The following is an 18,682-nucleotide window of genomic DNA, read 5'->3' as shown; positions in this document are numbered from 1 at the left end:
GGAATCCCAGTGGTGATGCGAGGAGGGGTAAGGGCAATTTCTCCTCTTTCAGCATTACCATGCATACGTGCAGCAATGTGAATTAGATCCAAACAAGAATAAACTGTTTACGAAACTAACTTGAATCAAAATAGACTGCTGGCAGTCTGTTTTTCTCTCGAAATTCAGTAGGAATTATGAGGCGAGACGCTTTAGCCTAAATGGGAATGGATCGAGCATACCGCCCTTGTCTCGCCTTCTTCCCTACTCGGCCACGGCCATACCGCCCTTTTGCGTTCGCGACCACCGGGCTGAACATTCGTCTAAGTGGCCCTTGGAAAAAAAAAAATGGCTTCCAGCAGGCTTGAATCAAAATGGGTTGTAAGCCAACTAGAGATATTTGAAACGGCTTTGCTTCATGTAATACATATATTAAAGGTGGTCAAAAAGATTTTGAGGAGTTGGTATGTTGCGTGACAAAATCATCAGTGAGCTGTTTTGATTGTTACGACTGATCATGTAATGAGTTTCAATAAAAAAAGGCTGAATGGTTATGTCCACTTACACAGTCACGCTTCATTGTTAAAGAGCTATCAATAATGAACTTTGGGGTGATCAGTGATCCAAGATCTGTCTGGATCATGGTGCATCAAAGGAACCGATGAATCCACTCTGGTCACGGACTCATCGGTTCCTTTGATGCACCATGATCCAGACAGATCTTGGATCACTGATCCGCCCTTAATTTCTCATCAAATGAGACATTTGATGAGAATTTCTCATCAAAAATCCACATTTTATTTTACATCTCCTCGCCTTTTAAAATTACCCCAGCGAGTCGAGGACTATTTTGATATCGATGGTTCTGTCCTACAAACATCTTCATTCCCTTATTTAGTAACGGTATCCATACATTCGCGGTTGTCACGAAAGACGGGTATCCACCTTCCGTGACTTTCCAGGCATTGTCGGCGAGGTACACCTTTCCAAGCAGATTAGCGGAAAGAAGTTGCCGTTTTGAGCCTCTTTCCTCAAGACGTTCCGGTTTGGAGTCCAGTCCTAAGCTACCCTTCAGGACCCGTTGATTTCCTCCCCAGCCCCGCGCCAGTTGTGACTCAGCAATCCCGTGATCAAGGGTTGCACAATGGTCCCACTGGTGATAAACAATTAGGATAGCGATGAGCTGCGCTTGCACTGTCTTAAACACCCTTGAACCAGTCCATTTTTTACGCTGAGTGCGCTACAAGAGGTAAATAATTCATATTTTAGTTAAGCTTAATTATTCTGATTTGTGTAGTCATACTGAAAGGATCAACACGTTACGCATCAGTTTTCAGCTGATCGCTGCATCTGGATGCTGCAAATGAATTTCTTGTGAACCTTGGATAACAGTGAAATTCGACCCTATAATTTGAACGAACTTGCTTTTACTAATGTCAAGATAGTGTTGTTAAACTTACATGTTTACAACGATTGGACGAGTATTGGAAGCGAAAGCGTTAGTTTCTTTCGACTGCGCTAGACCGGCATTTGAAACCGAATTTCTTTGACCTTCTTTATTAGGGGTACGCCAAGTCATCTTGACTGAGAAACATTTCATCTCTATGCTGGTCTCATTTTAACCGATGAAGCATGAGCATGATGTTAAAATAATTTGCATCGAAATTCATCCAAGAAGTTGGGTATCTTTAGCTGTCACGCGAGTCTTTATTGCGTGACAAATTGGTGAGAAAAAGAGATAGAGAGGCATACAAATAGATAACGTGCCATGGAGATGCTTGAATAGTTCAATTGCTTATACAGATAAAAACTTAAACATCTGTAAGTATCAGCATATGAGCCAGGATACAAAAATAAAGAGGCTAACAGAACTTCTTGTGCAAAGGACGACTGCATAATTATACGCTGGGAGAGTGAAGTGTTCATAAGTCAAATCAATCCGTGTGACTTGAGTCATTGAAACAATGAGAATGGCTTATCTGCAAGTGCGGCTTATTTGCTGATGTTTACAGTAACCAAGGCTCATTAAAATGCTATTTAGACTAGCCAGTGCAGTATCCAACCAGTTATCTGTCTGTATTTGACATGATTTGTCAGGGTTTTCAACATTTCAAACAATCACTGAAAGGTCTCTACCTCTCCCTTCCAAAGTTTAATTCGCTCCTGTATCAAATTAACTTTCCAGCTTTCTTTAGGAACTGTAGAATTCATCATGCCAGTGCAGAGAGGGTTTTCCTTGCGACGGTTGCTTACATTGGAGCCAGTCCTGTTTCTTTATGCATTTGGGTTGTTCATGAATGTTCCAGTGTCCCAGCAGTACATCTACTCTCGCATTAGTGAGGCCAAAGGATTTCCATACCATTTCCAGCAAAAGACCGGATGCGAAGGGAAGGAATTAAATGATTCAATGAAAAAGCTTGAGAAAGAGGTATTAGCCATAATATTATGTTTAATAAGGATAAGTTGTTATGTAATAATACATTTACAATCCTTCACGTTTATCAGTCAGTACTGAGAGAGTGTTGGCATACCACTCTACAGCAGTTTTTCTTATATCTTACATTACCTTACATTACATTGAAATTCATGCAAGAACGTTTGTATCTTCCACGTGCCGTGCAAGTCTTAATTGCATGGCAAATCGTATGCTTGTTTGTTCTGATCCCCAGATCAGCTGTGATTCTTTTGGTCAGCACTAAGAATTTTGACCCCTGGAAAGTTTTAAGCACACAGTGTGTTCAGTTTCAATTTTCAGCTAATCAGATTTGACCAGGGATCTGGGAATTCTGGACAATAAAATTAGGACCTGTGCACACCCAGTAGTGGGGGTGGGGGTGGGGGGGGCGAGTGGGAGGGGACTCTCTTACATGGGCTATATAGGTATGTGTGGTCCTAAAAGGTATGGTTTTTTAGCAGTTTTGGTCTGACAAAGGTTATGCTTTTTGCTCTGGCTTGCATGGGTATTAGATCTATATGTTTTGATTGTTGGGTTGTATTAATTTTTGTAAAATTACCTTGACAGGTGCAGACAGATGCCTCTTATGTTCAACTGGGTATATCCTTGTTTTCTTCTATTCCATCAATTATTATAACATTATTTATCGGTGGCTGGTCAGACAAAGTTGGGCGTCGCCCTGCACTCATTGCACCCACTCTGGGCAGCGCTTTGGAAGCACTTGTTGTCCTCTTTGTTATGTACTTCAAGTTGCCAATTTACTGTCTGTTTATTGGTGGATTTCTGCACGGCATTTGTGGTTATTACACGACCATGATCTTGGCATGCATGGCATATGTGGCTGACACAACAGAAGAGTCCAAAATTGCCTTACGGTTGGGTGAGCTCTCTACCTACAGTTGTTACATTGTAGCTGGTACTGTTTAGAAATTCTGTGACCCTCACCATGTCACTGCAGTACATCATGTGAATATAAACCACTTCTTGGGTGTGTGAGGACCTTGCCCTGGGTAATGTGACATGAAAATTTTTTCCTGTAATATCTGGACTGGAAACTGAATTTTTGGGAAACAGGGATGGCTCAGTGGTGAGTGTGCTTACCTCCCACCAGTGTGGCCTGGGTTTGATTCCGGCCTGGTGCCATATGTGGGCTGAGTTTGTTGTTGGTTCTCGCCTTGCTCTGAGGGTTTTTCTCCGGGTTCTCTGGTTTTCCTCCCTCCACAAATACCAACATCTCCTAATTTCAGGATAGAGGACCCACGTGAAAACCAGCTAGGGCTGATGCGGCTTCCACTCTAGATATTGTAATTTATTTTATTTGTGTGAATGGGCAAGGGTGATTAAAAAGGACAGAAAGGAAGGATTTGTTGCTTGTATAATTCATACATTAATTGCGGTATCCTTGTCATCTGGAGCACTAAAACATTCAACATAAGCAATAAAGTGGTAGGGGTATAGCCCTACCAGCTCCTTCCTCTCCGTGGTACCTGCATGTTGCAAGTTATGGACTGCAAATTGAACAATCAGAGACATCAGAGCATGCATGTAATTATAAATAATTAGCCCTCTAAATAAAAGAGTGCTGTCAATATAAACCAATTTGGATCAGAATTCAGTAACTTTTCCTGACGCATTATTTGAACTGATAGCGATATTGCGGTAATGTGTTATTTGTTCTCAAACTGACAGGCGTTATAGAGCTGATTGTATTCCTTGGAGGCATGGTGGCTCAACTGACCAGCGGTTTGTACATTGAAAAGCTGGGATTCATAGGGCCCTATTGGATCATTTTTGGATGTCATGTGGCAGCCATACTCTACGCCATTTTCTTCGTTCCGGAATCAAGAGCCAAATCCAGCGTTGAAACAGGACGATTATTCAGCTTGGAGAACTTCAAATCGTCGTGGAAAGTTTACTTTGAGGCTTCAGGAACCCGGAAAAGAAACTTGGTGGTTTTGACTTTTTGTGCTGGAATTACTGCCATAGCTGTGATGGGCATAACTGGAGTGGTAAACCTTTACACTCTGCACTCACCGCTGTGTTTCTCTCCGGAGTATGTGGGCTATTTCTTAGCGTTTCGCCAGTTTATGCACGGCGTGGGCGGCGTGACCGCTATTAAAGTGTTTGGAATGTGTCTCTCAGATGCCAATATCAGTCGTATCGCGGTAGTGTCATATATAGGATTCCTGGTGTGGCTTGGATTCTCCAAAACACTTCTCATGGTCTTTATAAGTAAGTGAAATGATACTAAATACTAAGTTACACAACGCTTTAGGGTAGCGTACCGTGGAATATCCCACGAGTCACTTGAATTTTCTCCGTGCACACACGAGCCTTTATAGGCGAGTGTGTATAGTCAGAAAATACAAGTCGCATGTAGGATATTCCATGGTATATCACGAGAGAGCGTTGCATAATAATTTTGTCATACCATAGAAAATAGAGCGGCCAATGCGCGTATGTCAACGCAACATACGCGCGCTGCATGATGGGAAGGTTGGGTGTACATTGCATTGTTTCTTCTCTTGAAGTTCAACGCTTCCTTTCCTAATGATCGCTCCCCCTCTCACCGCCCCGATTTACTTGTTACAAGTATAAGTTTTCGTTCCGTTTACAATAATGTTTTGTTTCAAGAATCTCTCGGTATTCCTCTATTCCTGGTAAAGTTGCTCGGAGGCCTAACCTTCCCTAGACCAGCAAAAAACCCGTCAAAATGAAAAACGCAGACTGTTATTACGACCACACGTTAGGATTCTTCTGTACATCTTCATTAGTCGGAGAGCTTCCTGGAGCGCTGGGGCTTGACATTGAATGTTGCAAAAGAAAACTAAAAAACCGAGCGCGAGGCGGGCGCTGAGCATGGTAGCTTCATTTCAAATACCACTATAAGATGTGCCAACTGAGTTTTATTACTGTTCTTTCAGCTCCTATTATTGGTATATTTGGAGGAGCTGGTCCGCCTGTCTTCAGAGCGATGATGTCAAAAATTGTCAGCGCAGACGATCAAGGTAGAAATGACGTTATAGATAATAAAGCCATGTGTAGTCAGCTCGTTATGTCAATCTCTAGTAAATATATGTAACTGTATATGATGAACATGAATATGACTGCGGACCATTCCAATAGGTCGTAGAACATCGGAGAAGTTTGTTAGTGTACTATAACCCAGAGCGACCCCTGTTAGATTGGAATCGAACGTACTAACTTTCCGCGATGTATGGATTCAAAGAACCAGCTTTTATCTATTTCTGTTTTGTCCTTTCTACTTTTACACTGGTAAAGTGAAGTTTCACTTAATCTTTTCCTTTCTTTGTTTCAGGCTCACTGTTTTCTGCAGTTTCCTCAGTGGAGATGCTGTGCACGTTTGGTGGAACAGCCCTGTTCAACTCGCTGTACCCCAAATCATTAAAATTTAACGTGCCTGGATTTGTTTTCGTACTGGGAGCCATTTTGATGTTATTGCCTTTTTTCTGTACCTTGTGAGTTAATTTTCCATGTATAACTGTATTTTTTTGGTATCAATGATTTTTTAATAATCATGAAAGAAATCATGCATCGTGGTCATACATGACATTATTACCCGTGACCTTGAGTGTCCTTGACATAATTATTGTATAATCTGTAGCTAGATAACGTCACAGGCGCTGATTTCGAAAATTCACTGTACGCTTTCGGCCAATCAGAAAAGAGATAATGAGTTCAATGTATAATAATGTCGCTTGATTGTAGCTGGCGTAAGGACTACACCCAGGAATTGCCGCCGTTCAACCGAAAACGGTTGGAAAAGTGTCCTACGGTTATTACGGTTAAACGGTTGATCCCAGTAGAACGTAGCACGACCTTAATGTGTAAACCTACGAAAAAATTACATGTAACGATATTTGAGCAGCGTTATTTTAACTGATGACGTAGTACTACAGGGCTCTGTGTATCTCTCTGATTGGTTGGTGTGAATTTTCTCGCGCAAACAACAACCAATCAGCAAAACTTCACAGAGGTCTACACATTTGCGTCACCAGAATGCAATGATCAGGTTTGCCTACGTTCATACAGAACGGGGAGAGGTTGGGCGCGAGAAGGCTGACGTTTGTTAATGCAGATTAGTATCGTATTTATTGGTTTTTGTTGCTGACTTGCAGCTGCCTAAGAGATCAAGCAATGTTCACACGGAAAAGGTTGTTAGTGAACTCTGCAAGTGGATACGAAAAGATCAACTCCGACGAGGAGAACGACGACGAACAGTATGCAGAAGATTCACCAGATGACGTATCTGTGGATTCACCAACCATTCCAGCGAATCCTCAAGAGACTGCAAAATACGCGTAAAACACTGCAGACAGATCTGTTCTTATTAAAAACTGACTGGAACCGCAAAACGATATTACAGTGGAATCCCGCCTTTCGGCCACCTCGTTATTACGGCCCCGTTTTTTGTCCCAGCGAAACGCCTTGACGTTTTCTTGTAAGAAAACCCCGATTATGCGGCAAACCCGTTAATACTGCCAACGGCCACTTTCTGAAGTCTCAGCCTGTATAATCCTTTAAAAAACCAGTAATGTTCATCTTTCCATTTGTGAATATCATTCGTACTGAGTGCAGTTTAATTTTTTTTTTCAAAATAATACCTGCATTCCGGATGCTTATTGAAGAAAAGTTGTTTCGAAGTGCAGTTGCGATGTATCAGTTACGACATCGCCCAATTTAGACCAGTCGAGAAATTTGACCCTGCCCCGTTACTACGGCGAAATTTCCATGGCCTTTGGTGACCGTATTAACGTGCTTCCACTGTATAAGTATTCAGTAGATAACTGATTTTTTACATCACAGCTGAGCGCGGTACTTTGTTCAGCGTGACGGTGTGACTCACTTTAGCCCTAGGGCATACTTGATAATATTTAGTCATAATTACATGAATATTGAATGAATCGTTGACGTGGAATGACGGTGTTGTTTCCTTCTGAGCCGTTTTTGGCTGTGACCCGCAGACGAAAAAACAACTTCGTCATCTGTCCTCATCTTCTTCAGGAAATGACTCACAATGGCGTGATGTTGATCATTTATTTTTATTCAAGAGCCAAATTTAATTTTTACACTGTCATAAAGGTTTATAAACAATATATTGAAAAATGGTAAATAGTTTTTAATATATAGATAATATTTATCGGCATGATACGAGTTAAGTTTGTATAGAGAATACAATTGTTAATGCATCCCATTCATAATAAAATACCTTTAAGACGAAATCCGATAGAAAATGGAGCAATTTCAGGTTTTAGTGGACAAAAATCTGGTACCAGAATAATTTTAAGTATTTTACAGTCATTTTTACATTTTCTTTAAGCTAAATACATAAATAATTGCCTGAAGTAACACCGAAAACAATTTCCCATGGGAACGAGAGAAAATAAATTTCAAAGTTCAAGGAACTTGTGCAAACATAGGCAAAATTTCATCATCAGTTTCATTTCACCAGTACTTTCAAGTGTTTCATACGAAGTTCAACATTCGTTTTCGACGTTTGGTGTTGCTAGAAATGATTTTTTTTTTGAGAAGATATTTGAAACAGTCGCACAGAAGTTTGCAATACGATGTAAATAATCTTGGTACTAGGTTTTTGTCCACTTGGTACTCGAACTTCTGGTGGATTCCATCTTAAGTCTTATGAATGGAGTAAATAATCTTATGATGGTCTCCGTTTCTCAGATAATATGAGCTAGTCTGCAAGAACCTCGCACTCCGCGATCTCTAGTACCGCTGGTCGGCTGGCCTTTTAACCGCGGTCGGCTCCCTCATAGGGTTTATATAGGGCAAAAAAATAAAAAATAAAAATAATAATAATAATAATAATAATAATAATAATAAATGATAATAAAAAAATAAATAATAATAAAAAATAATTAAAATTAGCCTGAACTGAACTGAACTGAACCAGCCTGGATGATGGTGCTGAAATTTCGGTTACTAGCACAATTTTCCGCGTTTTGCCTCTTAAAAATGTATTGCTTTTGTGTTTTGCGCTGTTCAAATGTAATGTCTGTTGATTAATATTTCCGCAAACGTCATGACCAAATAAGATTACTTCGACAAGCAATATACTTTTTATGACAACTTTTTCAATCTGTTTTCTTGCAACAAGTACATTTTACCTGTTAAACAAAATTTAGCCTATACGAAAACTACTTCTTGAAACTCGGCTATTCTTTTCTTTTCTTTTCTTTTCTTTTTAATTTTGCATTTTCTAGAGGCAATTAGTAGAATTAATAGAAAAGCCTTCTCCAAGGCGTGTTTTGAGCTTAGTGTAGATCACAGATAATTTAATCAATCAATCTTCTGCTTTATGAGAGCAATTAAACTGAGTTTTCTGCGGTAGTCTAATATGAGGGCATAATCTACCCGTATGCATACATACATCCTTTATTATCTTTCCCCATGGGGGCTTTTTGAAGACAATATGGTACAATACTACAATACTACAATGCTGATATTTGAGCTAAATCTATGCTCTGCCCTTAAGTATTAACACAGGGTTTCCTTCGGCGTTTGAAACGCGCGTATTAATAGTCGTGTTAAGGGATGGAGAAGATAGGTCCCGTGCCCAAGTCCTCACACACCCTTTCAGTGCCTATAACGGGTAGGCGGCTCGTCACGCAACGACAGGAGCATAGCGTAGCGATCCAAATGACTTGGGAAAGGACATCTTCCCGAGATCGGACCGTCCATAAATATAGCCTTTAAGCTATCACCTGACATTTTCAACGCAATGTAATAACGTAATGCATTACTTTTGACAGGCTCGGTGCTTCTGAAGCCGGTTTGTTTTAAAAGGTCAAAGGTGAATCAGCATCTATGAATATAAACTGACTGGCGAGCTTTGGGAGTCAGTAAACAAAACAACGATCTGTGAAAGCATACTGTCCGGCATCAAACGGGCAAAACGAGACAAGCGGTCAAGAACAGTACGAGAACGAAAGGATTTCGGGTTTCTCACTTCTGAAATACGGTAAGTAACTGCGCAAGTAACTTTTACTCTGAGCATCAATTATGCTCGGTCTCTCTTGCGGTCGCTTTTACATTCGTTACATTTGAACTTGCTCGACCATGGAGTAATTCGTTCCAAGTATTCAGTTCCTTCTTCGATGCAATGTTTACAACAATAATAAGTCAGGACTGTAGCTGTTTATTCAGCGGCGGGCAAAAATTGATACGATCGCTAATTAATTCAACGATAAAAATTTAAAATTTCAACCCTGTTTGGGAAGATGGAGTCACGCCGCGAGGTCTCGATAGGAGAGGGACAGAATTTGTGTAAGGGCGACCCTTTTCGGCGAAATAAAAACTTGCCTTCGCGTGTTACGATTGTAGTTTTTCTACCTGAAAATTAAAAAAAGAAGCATTTAATTCAAAGGATGTGAATCGTTAAATTGCAAATGCGTTTTCTTCAACGAGAACTTTATGTAATCGAACCGCTCGCGCAGATTTACAGCATGTTGCATTTTGAGCATGAAGGAGTAGCAATCGTCCAAAGTAGAAATTTTCGTTGAGGGCGCGGATTATGACCGTGCAGTAGTTTATAAGATGTGATGCCTGTCTAAGGGTCCATATTTGCATATTGGTTGTGTTTATTCTTTTTTTTCTCATTGTTTGTGTTACTATAGCACTATATTCGACCGTCATACATGATCAAACATGAAAAGCGGCGCTCCTGTTAAATCCTACTCGCTTGATTTTCGTGAGGGAAACAAAATCGCCACACAATGTCGGTGTGTTGCGTGACCGATTACATTTTGCGTGATGGTTTAAGCAAGCGTCACGCGATGATGTTTGTCCGGCGTTAGAGCTGTTCATAGATTCGGTCAGTTCAAAGTAATCACTAATTCACTGCCTTATCTCTTAGCGAGTTACCGCAATGCCGCTGAATTTGCCAAGATGGCGGCGTTACGTAACAGTGGAGCCGGTTGTGTTGTTTTACACATTTGGTTTGTTCATGAGCCTGCCGGTGCTGACGCAGTACGTGTATTACAGAGTCAGTAAGTCCAAGGGCTTTCCTTATAACATATCGGACACTTCAGAGGAGGGATGCGTCGATGATGGCGGAAACTCGTCCATGAAGGAGTTAGAAAAAGAGGTACGTACCACCATAGTCACGCAATACTTCTCCCTGTAACACAAAATAGCTTGGCGTGACGAGCAAATGAAGCCTGCGAAGAAAACTCGCCATGTTTAGATTCTCCGGCCCCAACTAGTGCTACGAGAAATATCATTGAGACAAGTAACGACAATTGAGTAGTATCGTCAGCACATCCCTTAGCAGTCCCAAGCATTTTCATCGCGAATGAAAGAGCTTAACTCTGATAACGTGAAGCGCCAATCTTTGAATCCGGTTTTATCCCTTTTAGGTTCAAGACATAGCCGCGAAGATCGACATGGGCAATGTCCTCTTTCTGTCCTTACCATCCATTTTGATGGTCCTTCTTCTGGGACCATGGACGGACACCGGTGGAAGACGCCCCGCTCTGCTGGCCCCTCCTATTGGGAGTGCTATCGAGGCCATTCTTATCCTTATCATAATGTACCTAGACTGGCCTGTGTATATTCTTTTTGTTGGAGAGGCCATCAATGGTTTCTCGGGTTTCGCCACCATTATGACCATGGCAGCGTTTTCCTATGTTTCTGATATAACCACTGAACAAAAACTTGCTATTCACATTGGTTAGTAGTTAACGTCAGTCTCTTTCTATTACCTTATTTAAAAAGGTAGTAAGAAACAGTGAAAACTGAGGCCTGATGACAAAAAATCTTTCATATTTATTTTGATCCGGCTCAGCGTTTCCACACACGTAGACTTAATGATCTTAATTCCAGTTATTACGAAACAACGGCGGCAACTTAGAAATTGCTCAGAATTTTGTTTTCCGGATAATTGACCTCAGTATACCTGTAGAAAGCAAATTGGTTGTTGTTGCTGTTATTGTTGTTGTTGTTGTTGTTGTTGTTCTAACGTGAACATTTTTCCTTAAGCTGTTGTCCAGTTCATTGTATTCATTGGTGGTGTTGTGAGCCAGGTGACCAGCGGTGCGTGGTTAAAGAACCTCGGTTTCATCCCACCTTACTGGTTCATTTTCGCATGTCACGTGGCCTCTTTACTGTGGGCAGCTTTTATGGTGCCCGAATCCAAACAGGAAAGCCAGAAAAAGAAGATGAGATTTTTCAGTTTCGACAGCTTCAGAGCGATCTGGAGTGTGTACAAAAAACCGAGAAACGGCGGGAGAAAAAACCTCATCATGCTTCTAATATCGGATGGTATAATCACCCTGGGAGTCATGGGCATCAGTGGGGTGGTGGCGCTATTTGTCCTACGTACCCCTCTCTGCTGGGGCCCGGGAACTCTAGGTGTGTTCATGGCCTTTAGGTTCTTTATGCAAGGCTTTGGTGGCATCGCTGGGATCGGAATTCTTAAACGCTTCATGTCCGAGATCAATGTTACCAGGGTTGGTATGGTGTCACAGTGCGCTTCGCTCGTTTTCTTCGCCTTTAGTGATCGTACGTGGATGGTATTCTTAGGTAAGAGAGAACTACTGGGTAATAGTTTTTATTTTTCGGTCGGGAACATAGGTTTCGCTTCACTTTAAACTATGTAGGCTACGTAAAGGCAAAAAACAAACAAACAAACAAAAAATGAACAAAACCGTTAGCAATGAGAAGTAAAAAGGGCATGGACTGGGATAGCGGAAGCGAAGAACATCTGTTATGCACCGGCATTTCAGTGGCTCTTTTACTCTGCGTTTAATCTTTCCCTGTTCATTTTGGCAGTTTTATCAAAAAATTAAATGTTATTTGCCGACCTCGGTCGGTCTGTACGGAGAAAATCTTTGCCCTTGGCCTTGAAACAACCAACGGCCTACAGTCTTCACCGTACTCAGGGTAACCCGAAAACACTGACCACCCTCAAAACAGAATAAAAATGATAAACAAAGATTGCACTTATGGGTTGTCTATAAGAGATTACTCGCGTCAGTGAAATTTCGAGTGTTACACTGTGCAAATGTAACAGACTTGGGTTTTTAAGAAAAAAAAGGAAAAACGTCTGAAAACTGTTTTCAGCGTAAGGAGATACCGGTGACAAAAAAGCTGGAAAGTTCTTACCTTCCATTCGTGGCTCAATCTAGCTATGGAAGATGTGTTTTTAGGTCGTTTAAGCTTGTTTGTATCTGTAATCCCGCTGAGCAAATTGTGAAGTCTGGAACGAGTTCGCGAACGCACGGCAGAATGGGCTGAACAAAATGGCAGAGGGGAAAGAGCACAAATTTCGAGGCTTCCCGGTCTTTCATATACTGTTTGACCACGGCAAAGGAAATGGCAATGTGTAATGATATAACTTGCGCCCGAGCCTGGACCCAAGTCCGTTACATTTGCACAACAATGTTCGAAATTTCGCCGACACGAGTAATCTACAGTTTTATTAGACAATCCGTAAGTGAAATACTTATGTATCATTTATTCTATTTTGGGGGTGGCCCGTGAGGGGGTCTATGGGGGTAGTCCGTGGACCGGTCCATAGGGTAGTCCGCGGACCCGATCCGTAGTGGGGGTCCGCGGACCGGGGATCAGTGTTTTCGGGTTACCCCCGTACTTATGACCTTGGCAAAGATTTTTTCGATACGGACCTCCCGCTGGCAAATAACATATACCTGTTACAAGTTGGCAGAGAATTCCATATTTTTGGATGAAGCTTGACCAGGCTTACTGCGTTTAGGAACTCGTGCAGTTTGTTTCGAGAGCAAATGAGGGCTTGATTGGGGAGTTCGGACAGAAGCGCGGTACCTAACTTACAGCATGTGGGAGTCTATAATTGCTCTCAGCTATTGTTAACTTTTCTTCCCATTTCTTTAGTTCCTATTATTGGAATTTTTGGAGGCGCTGTTGTACCGCTATATAAAGGAATGATGTCACAGACTGTAGATCCTGATGAAAGAGGTCAGTTCTCTCTTTATTACAGAGTGACTGCACTTAAATGCCCAGTTCTCTCTATGAGTCGCTCCTGCGGGGGACCATGCAGCGGTATTCATCATCTTCGACTGGATGTTTGTTCTGATGAGTACAACTGCCGTGATTCCCTGCAGGCGCATCTCAAAGGGAATTGGCTATGGTGTCCATGTTTTGTTTTTTTAAGACATGCGTCTGGTTTTGGCTGCGAGTTTTTTTGGGATTGTTAACGATGAGTGCGTAGATGGCAGTGCACTTTTTTTTTATCGTAGCCTAATTCCTGAATGGGATGAGTCCATTACAGTATGAGAGCGATTTGCCCAAGAAAACACTCGAACACTCGACCCGCACCCGAGCGCGATAACCACTAGGTCACCGCACTCCCTTAATCAGCGTTACTGTAGTAACTTCCCAGTGCCATCACCGTCATGCGCAAGGCCCAGCTGAGATGGGCAGGCCACGTCTCCCGCATGCCAGATGACCGCATTCCAAAGCAGCTCTTCTACGGGGAACTCTGCTCTGGCAAGCGCACAGTTGGAGGGCAGTGAAAGCGCTACAAGGACAGTCTAAAAGTCTCCCTAAAAGACTTCAACATCAGTGCTGAGTCCTAGGAGTCTCTTGCCTCTGACAGACCCTCCTGGCGCCAACTCATAACCAAAGGAGCCCACGCAGCAGAGGAATGCAGGTCCCGTCAAGCCGAGGAGAAGCGAGCAGCACGCAAGAAAAGAGTCGCCAGCACTAACAGCACAGCCCCTACCCACTTCTGCCCTACCTGTGGGAGAGGCTTCTTTGCCCGGATTGGCCTCATCAGCCACCTCCGGACACACCGTAGAAATCTATTAACAAACTAGATGTCTCTTAGTCATCTTCGACTACGAAGGACGAACAACAACATAGCTTTGAAATATTTCCTACTTTCTACTTGCACAAATCCCGTAATACCCTCTTTTACCCTCCCCCCTCCCAACATTTTGCATAATCATTGTTTGCAATTTCTCGTGGGACATGAAGATGTCCCAAGAGAAATCTAAAACAATGCCTATGCAAAATTTTTTTGAGGGGTAAAAGCAGTCTATTATGGAATTCGTGCAAGTAGAGAATGGCGTGATTGAAGAATTGGGGTGGGGGAGAAATGGGGGGGGGGGGGGAAGAGAAAATTTCTCACGCTAATGACGTCAGTCTTTTCTATCTTATCGCCTCATTACTATTAAAACCGCTATTTCTCCTGCTTTGTAGGTGCCATGTTCTCCTCCGTCACCACAGTGGATACGTTCTGTAACTTCCTTGGCGCCTTTATCTTCAATCCAATGTACATTCGATCGTCTAACTTCGGTTTCCCAGGGTTACCATTTCTTGTGAGCGCCGTTCTTATCATCATTCCTCTAATCATGACCAAGTAAGTAGCAGGCCTTAGCGGGGAAAATGACGCTAATTCAAAATGTCTGTACTAGCATTGCTGCGCCCCCTTGATAGATTGCCAGTCCATGTCCCTAGCATTTTTTGTCAGAATTTCCTGAGCGATTTCACCGGTATCCTTATTTATACTCCTCTTCGAGGGTAGAACCAGGGCACTGGGATAGCAGAGAATCATGCCCATGAATAAAGCGATGCCAAATTCTAAATGGACAAGTCAACACCCATCAGTCATTAGAAAACCGGACTCAAACACAGTCCTCGTAAAAGTTAGTGGTGGAGATGATAGCTTCTTCCAGGCTAGTCGTTTAGCTGGGGCGCAGTGTGAAAAAACGGTGAGGCGAAAAAGAAGAGAGAGGCTTGGTGCAAAGACCTAACCGTCTTCCCGCCTTCTCAGGCCCCGCTTTCTCCCTATATTTTTGTGCTCCATTCCGCGCTGCGCCCTCAACCCCGCTCCCCCCGGGGAGTACTCCCATATTATGGGGTATATAGGTATAAGAGGTCTGAAAAGGAGATGGTATTTTAGCCGTTTTGGTCAGAAACAGGGTATCGAGTTTGGCCATTTTGGTCATAAATAGGGTATGGTTTTTGCACCCTTGAATTGGGTATGCTTTTTTTTAGAAGAGGCTACTTTTTCATCGTCATCGATAAGACCATTGACAAAAGCCGTTTACATAGCCTTCAATACCGGTCGGAATTGTGGAACTAATTGTAAGGCAGGTCTGAAACAGGGTATTGATTTAAGGATCAGGTCTTAATTGATATGGTATCGAATATTTGGTCAGGTCATAAATAGGGTGGGGAAAATTGCAGATTTTGGTCTTAAATAGGGTAAAGGTTTTGCGAAGTGGGTCGCACACTCCCAATCAATTTTTCCGGTAGCACCACCTCCGAGGCCCCAACCAACTGAACGCCTGGAAGAGAGACTATGGAAATCATAACTTATGACTAATTTCTCATATATTTACTATATGATGTTACAGATTTTTAAAGGACCCGTCGTCATTTCAAGAGATGACAGAAACAACTGAAGAACCTGAAGTGGACGAGGAGGACGTAAAGCTCAGTACGACCGACAAGCCTGCCGTGGATGAGGAAGACGTAAAATTCAAAGAAGTTCCGATTAACGACAACGAGAAAGAACCCCAATCTACGTCACTATAGAGGGAGGGGGATTACGATAAATAGATGCGCTTTCCATTCAACCAAAAATTTCGGCTTGAATTTCCATAAATAGAACGGCATTTTCCGGAATTTTTCCGTCAAAAAGTGGACCACCTCATAATCTGACTGGGAATTAATTTACCGTTCCATTTGATTTTCCTTCCAGAGTTCACGGAATTTTCATTTTTCAAACAAAAACAACTTGGGGGAACCTCTAGACATAACATGGCCAAAAGATCCCATACTTGTGCTCGGTATACACTTCTCCTATGATGAAGAGGCTGCCTTTCAAAAGAACTTTGAACAGAAATTGTCTTCAATGACTTCCCTACTTAACCTGTGGTACCCTAGGAACTTAACTCTACATGGCCGTATTGTCATCCTAAAAGCACTAGCCCTTTCCAAACTTATTTATAACACCGCTGTCCTCCCTGTTACATCTAATTTCATTCAAAATGTTAATGAAGTTATATCCCAATTCGTATGGCGCAAGAAAACCCCAAAGATAACGCAAACCACAATGATTGGACCGAGAGCAAAAGGAGGTCTTGGAATGCCTGATTTTGATGCAATAAACAACGCTCTCAAAGCGACCTGGATCCGAAGACTTGATAACGGTTACCCTTCCGCGAGCTGGACGCATATCCCTGTCACCATGTTAGAAAAATGTGGTGGCAAATTTCTCCTTAAGTGCAATTTTGATCTCAAAAATCTCAATGTAAGAATTCCTCTCAAATTTAACGAGAAAGCCTTGTTGGCTTGGCAGTCAATCAATTTGTTTACTCCGTCCTCAGAAGAGGAAATACTTGATGAAATTCTTTGGAACAATAGATTCTTCAGGATTGGTAACTACTCAGTGTACTACAAAGAATGGCATGAAGCGGGTGTAGAAAAAATTAGAGATATCTTCAAAGGTGACACATTTACATCTTACCGAGATTTCTGCTCTCACTTTGCCCTTAAAACTAACTTTCTAACCTATTACGGTTTATGCCAAGCAATTCCATCTAACTGGATTAAAACTTTGAAAGGCAAATTACAGCCGCATTCGAAGGAACCTACAAACATGGATAGAATTCCCCTTGAGAAGCTCTCTTGCAAACTTGCTACTAACTACCTTGTTGAAAAGAAGTTCGTTTCTGCCACCGCCGAAAAAAGACTGAAAAGAGCTAATTTGAACGACCAGCAAATTTATCAAACGTACATGATGCCTTTCAAGGCCACTAAAGATATTCGACTCTCGATGTTTCAGTTCAAGATTGTACACCATATTTTACCCACCAATGCTGCATTACATAAATTCGGTATTAAAGAGCACGACCGCTGTCATTTATGTGCTGAAAAGCAAACAATTACACATCTCTTCGTAACTTGCCCCAACGTCCAGCTGTTTTGGACAGAGTTTACTGATTGGTGGTACAGAAAAAACAATACTGTAATCACGCTCTCTGAAGCACAAATACTTTACGGCATCACAGACACCGTGCCTCTGTGTCTCGGTTTAAACCTCTGTACAATAATTGAAAAATATTATATTTACACCGTTTCAAAAAATGAGGAAGATTATTTCTTAGACGCTTTCTTGGCTATCCTTAAAAACAAAATAGAAATAGAAACTAGCAGAGCAAAGGTGCAAGTTAAACTGTAAATATAGCTAAATATACTGTAAATTGTCGCTTTTTTGTCATTTTTTTTCCTTTTTTTTTGCAGTTTTCACTAGTTCTAGTAACCGTAGTAAAAGTTTGTAGTAATTGTCCGCGATTAAAAAGTAGTGTAACGTAAGCGGTTTAAATAATACTGTTGTTTCGTCAACCATTGTAATCAGAGCAAGTTGTAATTAGCGTAAGTAGCTGTATTGTTGTAGTTTTATACGTAGTTTTTGTAATTAATAATGTAAGTATGCGTGCTGTAAAAAATAGATAATTAATAATAATAAAAAAAAAAAAAAAAAAAAATTTCATTTTTCGCCAAAATTCAGTTATTTCCGGATTTTCTGGACCTTTTCTCAGGAATTCTCCGATCATTTACCCCGTTTCGAAAGTTCTGGAATTCTAGGTTGAATGTAACGCACCCTTGGAAATACTCCCCACAAGTTTGCAAGTGTTTGCCCGAATAAGGCGGGGGGGAAGGGGAGGACCATTTGAGTTCTGACAAGGGTTGGGTGACATGGTATAGGCACAATTCTCTTTATCCCTTTCAAGGTCCAGGAAATGTTTTCTCGGGACGTGTAGATGATATTTTTTCCCCGTGTAACAAGCTCTTTCGGCTCACTAAACGTGCGTGAATATTTTACTGCAGTGGTCGTGTGTATGATGTCGTTTAATGGCATAAGTATGCTTGGATCGAAGATATATAGTTTTCAAAATCTATCTTACCCACCCCCCCCCCCCCCACAAAATAAGTCACATGGTTCACCCCTAAAGTTGTCTCTTTTCCTGTCATACTGATGACGTGGGGTCGCTTTGATCCACGAAGTGTCTGTCATTGGTTGTTTCTTTCGCGCTCAAATTCAAAACCGACCAACAGTCAATCAGAATTATGTAGAGTTCCGTCATCAGTTTGGAATTTGGAATTCCTGTGTCTCGTGTGAAGACAAGTTCGTAACAGAGGGCCTTCCAGGGAAGCTGGGGGAGCATGTATCCTTAATCCCTAGAAAATCTCGCTTCTTCTCCCTTGTTCAAAGTTTCA

At 41.8% G+C, this 18,682-nt stretch overlaps 2 protein-coding genes across 3 annotated transcripts; both read left to right on the top strand.

The window, feature by feature from the left end:
* Positions 1 to 910: 910 nt before the first annotated feature.
* Positions 911 to 8,803, top strand: LOC110053789 (proton-coupled folate transporter-like). 2 transcript variants are annotated; one of them, XM_089283165.1, is made up of 7 exons: positions 911 to 1,228; positions 2,175 to 2,407; positions 3,002 to 3,314; positions 4,124 to 4,666; positions 5,359 to 5,442; positions 5,754 to 5,913; positions 6,574 to 8,803. In XM_089283165.1, the coding sequence occupies exons 2-7, from the start codon at positions 2,192 to 2,194 to the stop codon at positions 6,758 to 6,760; spliced, it is 1,503 nt and encodes a 500-aa protein (XP_089139291.1). In that variant the 5' UTR covers positions 911 to 1,228; positions 2,175 to 2,191; the 3' UTR covers positions 6,761 to 8,803. The 2 variants fall into 2 exon arrangements, with proteins under 2 accessions (XP_089139291.1, XP_089139298.1); XM_089283172.1 differs by having other exon boundaries at positions 2,165 to 2,407.
* A 75-nt stretch (positions 8,804 to 8,878) lies between these two features.
* On the top strand, positions 8,879 to 17,789 carry LOC110053762 (proton-coupled folate transporter-like). The gene is made up of 7 exons (XM_020760040.2): positions 8,879 to 9,434; positions 10,329 to 10,559; positions 10,831 to 11,143; positions 11,453 to 11,995; positions 13,325 to 13,408; positions 14,654 to 14,813; positions 15,814 to 17,789. The coding sequence occupies exons 2-7, from the start codon at positions 10,341 to 10,343 to the stop codon at positions 15,992 to 15,994; spliced, it is 1,500 nt and encodes a 499-aa protein (XP_020615699.2). The 5' UTR covers positions 8,879 to 9,434; positions 10,329 to 10,340; the 3' UTR covers positions 15,995 to 17,789.
* Positions 17,790 to 18,682: the final 893 nt, after the last annotated feature.

The sequence above is a fragment of the Orbicella faveolata genome, unplaced genomic scaffold, assembly GCF_042242905.1.
Source record: "Orbicella faveolata isolate gen_17 unplaced genomic scaffold, um_ofav_v1 contig_1, whole genome shotgun sequence".
NCBI classification, from domain to species: domain Eukaryota; kingdom Metazoa; phylum Cnidaria; class Anthozoa; order Scleractinia; family Merulinidae; genus Orbicella; species Orbicella faveolata.
This window is presented reverse-complemented; position numbering and strand designations above follow the sequence as displayed.

Coding starts and splice junctions, on each gene's coding strand:
- LOC110053762 (XM_020760040.2), top strand. CDS start 10,341: ATGCCGCTGAATTTGCCAAGATGGCGGCGTTACGTAACAGTGGAGCCG. Junction 10,560..10,830: donor TGAAGGAGTTAGAAAAAGAG/GTACGTACCACC, acceptor TATCCCTTTTAG/GTTCAAGACATAGCCGCGAA. Junction 14,814..15,813: donor ATTCCTCTAATCATGACCAA/GTAAGTAGCAGG, acceptor ATGATGTTACAG/ATTTTTAAAGGACCCGTCGT.
- LOC110053789 (XM_089283165.1), top strand. CDS start 2,192: ATGCCAGTGCAGAGAGGGTTTTCCTTGCGACGGTTGCTTACATTGGAG. Junction 2,408..3,001: donor TGAAAAAGCTTGAGAAAGAG/GTATTAGCCATA, acceptor TTACCTTGACAG/GTGCAGACAGATGCCTCTTA. Junction 5,443..5,753: donor TGTCAGCGCAGACGATCAAG/GTAGAAATGACG, acceptor TCTTTGTTTCAG/GCTCACTGTTTTCTGCAGTT.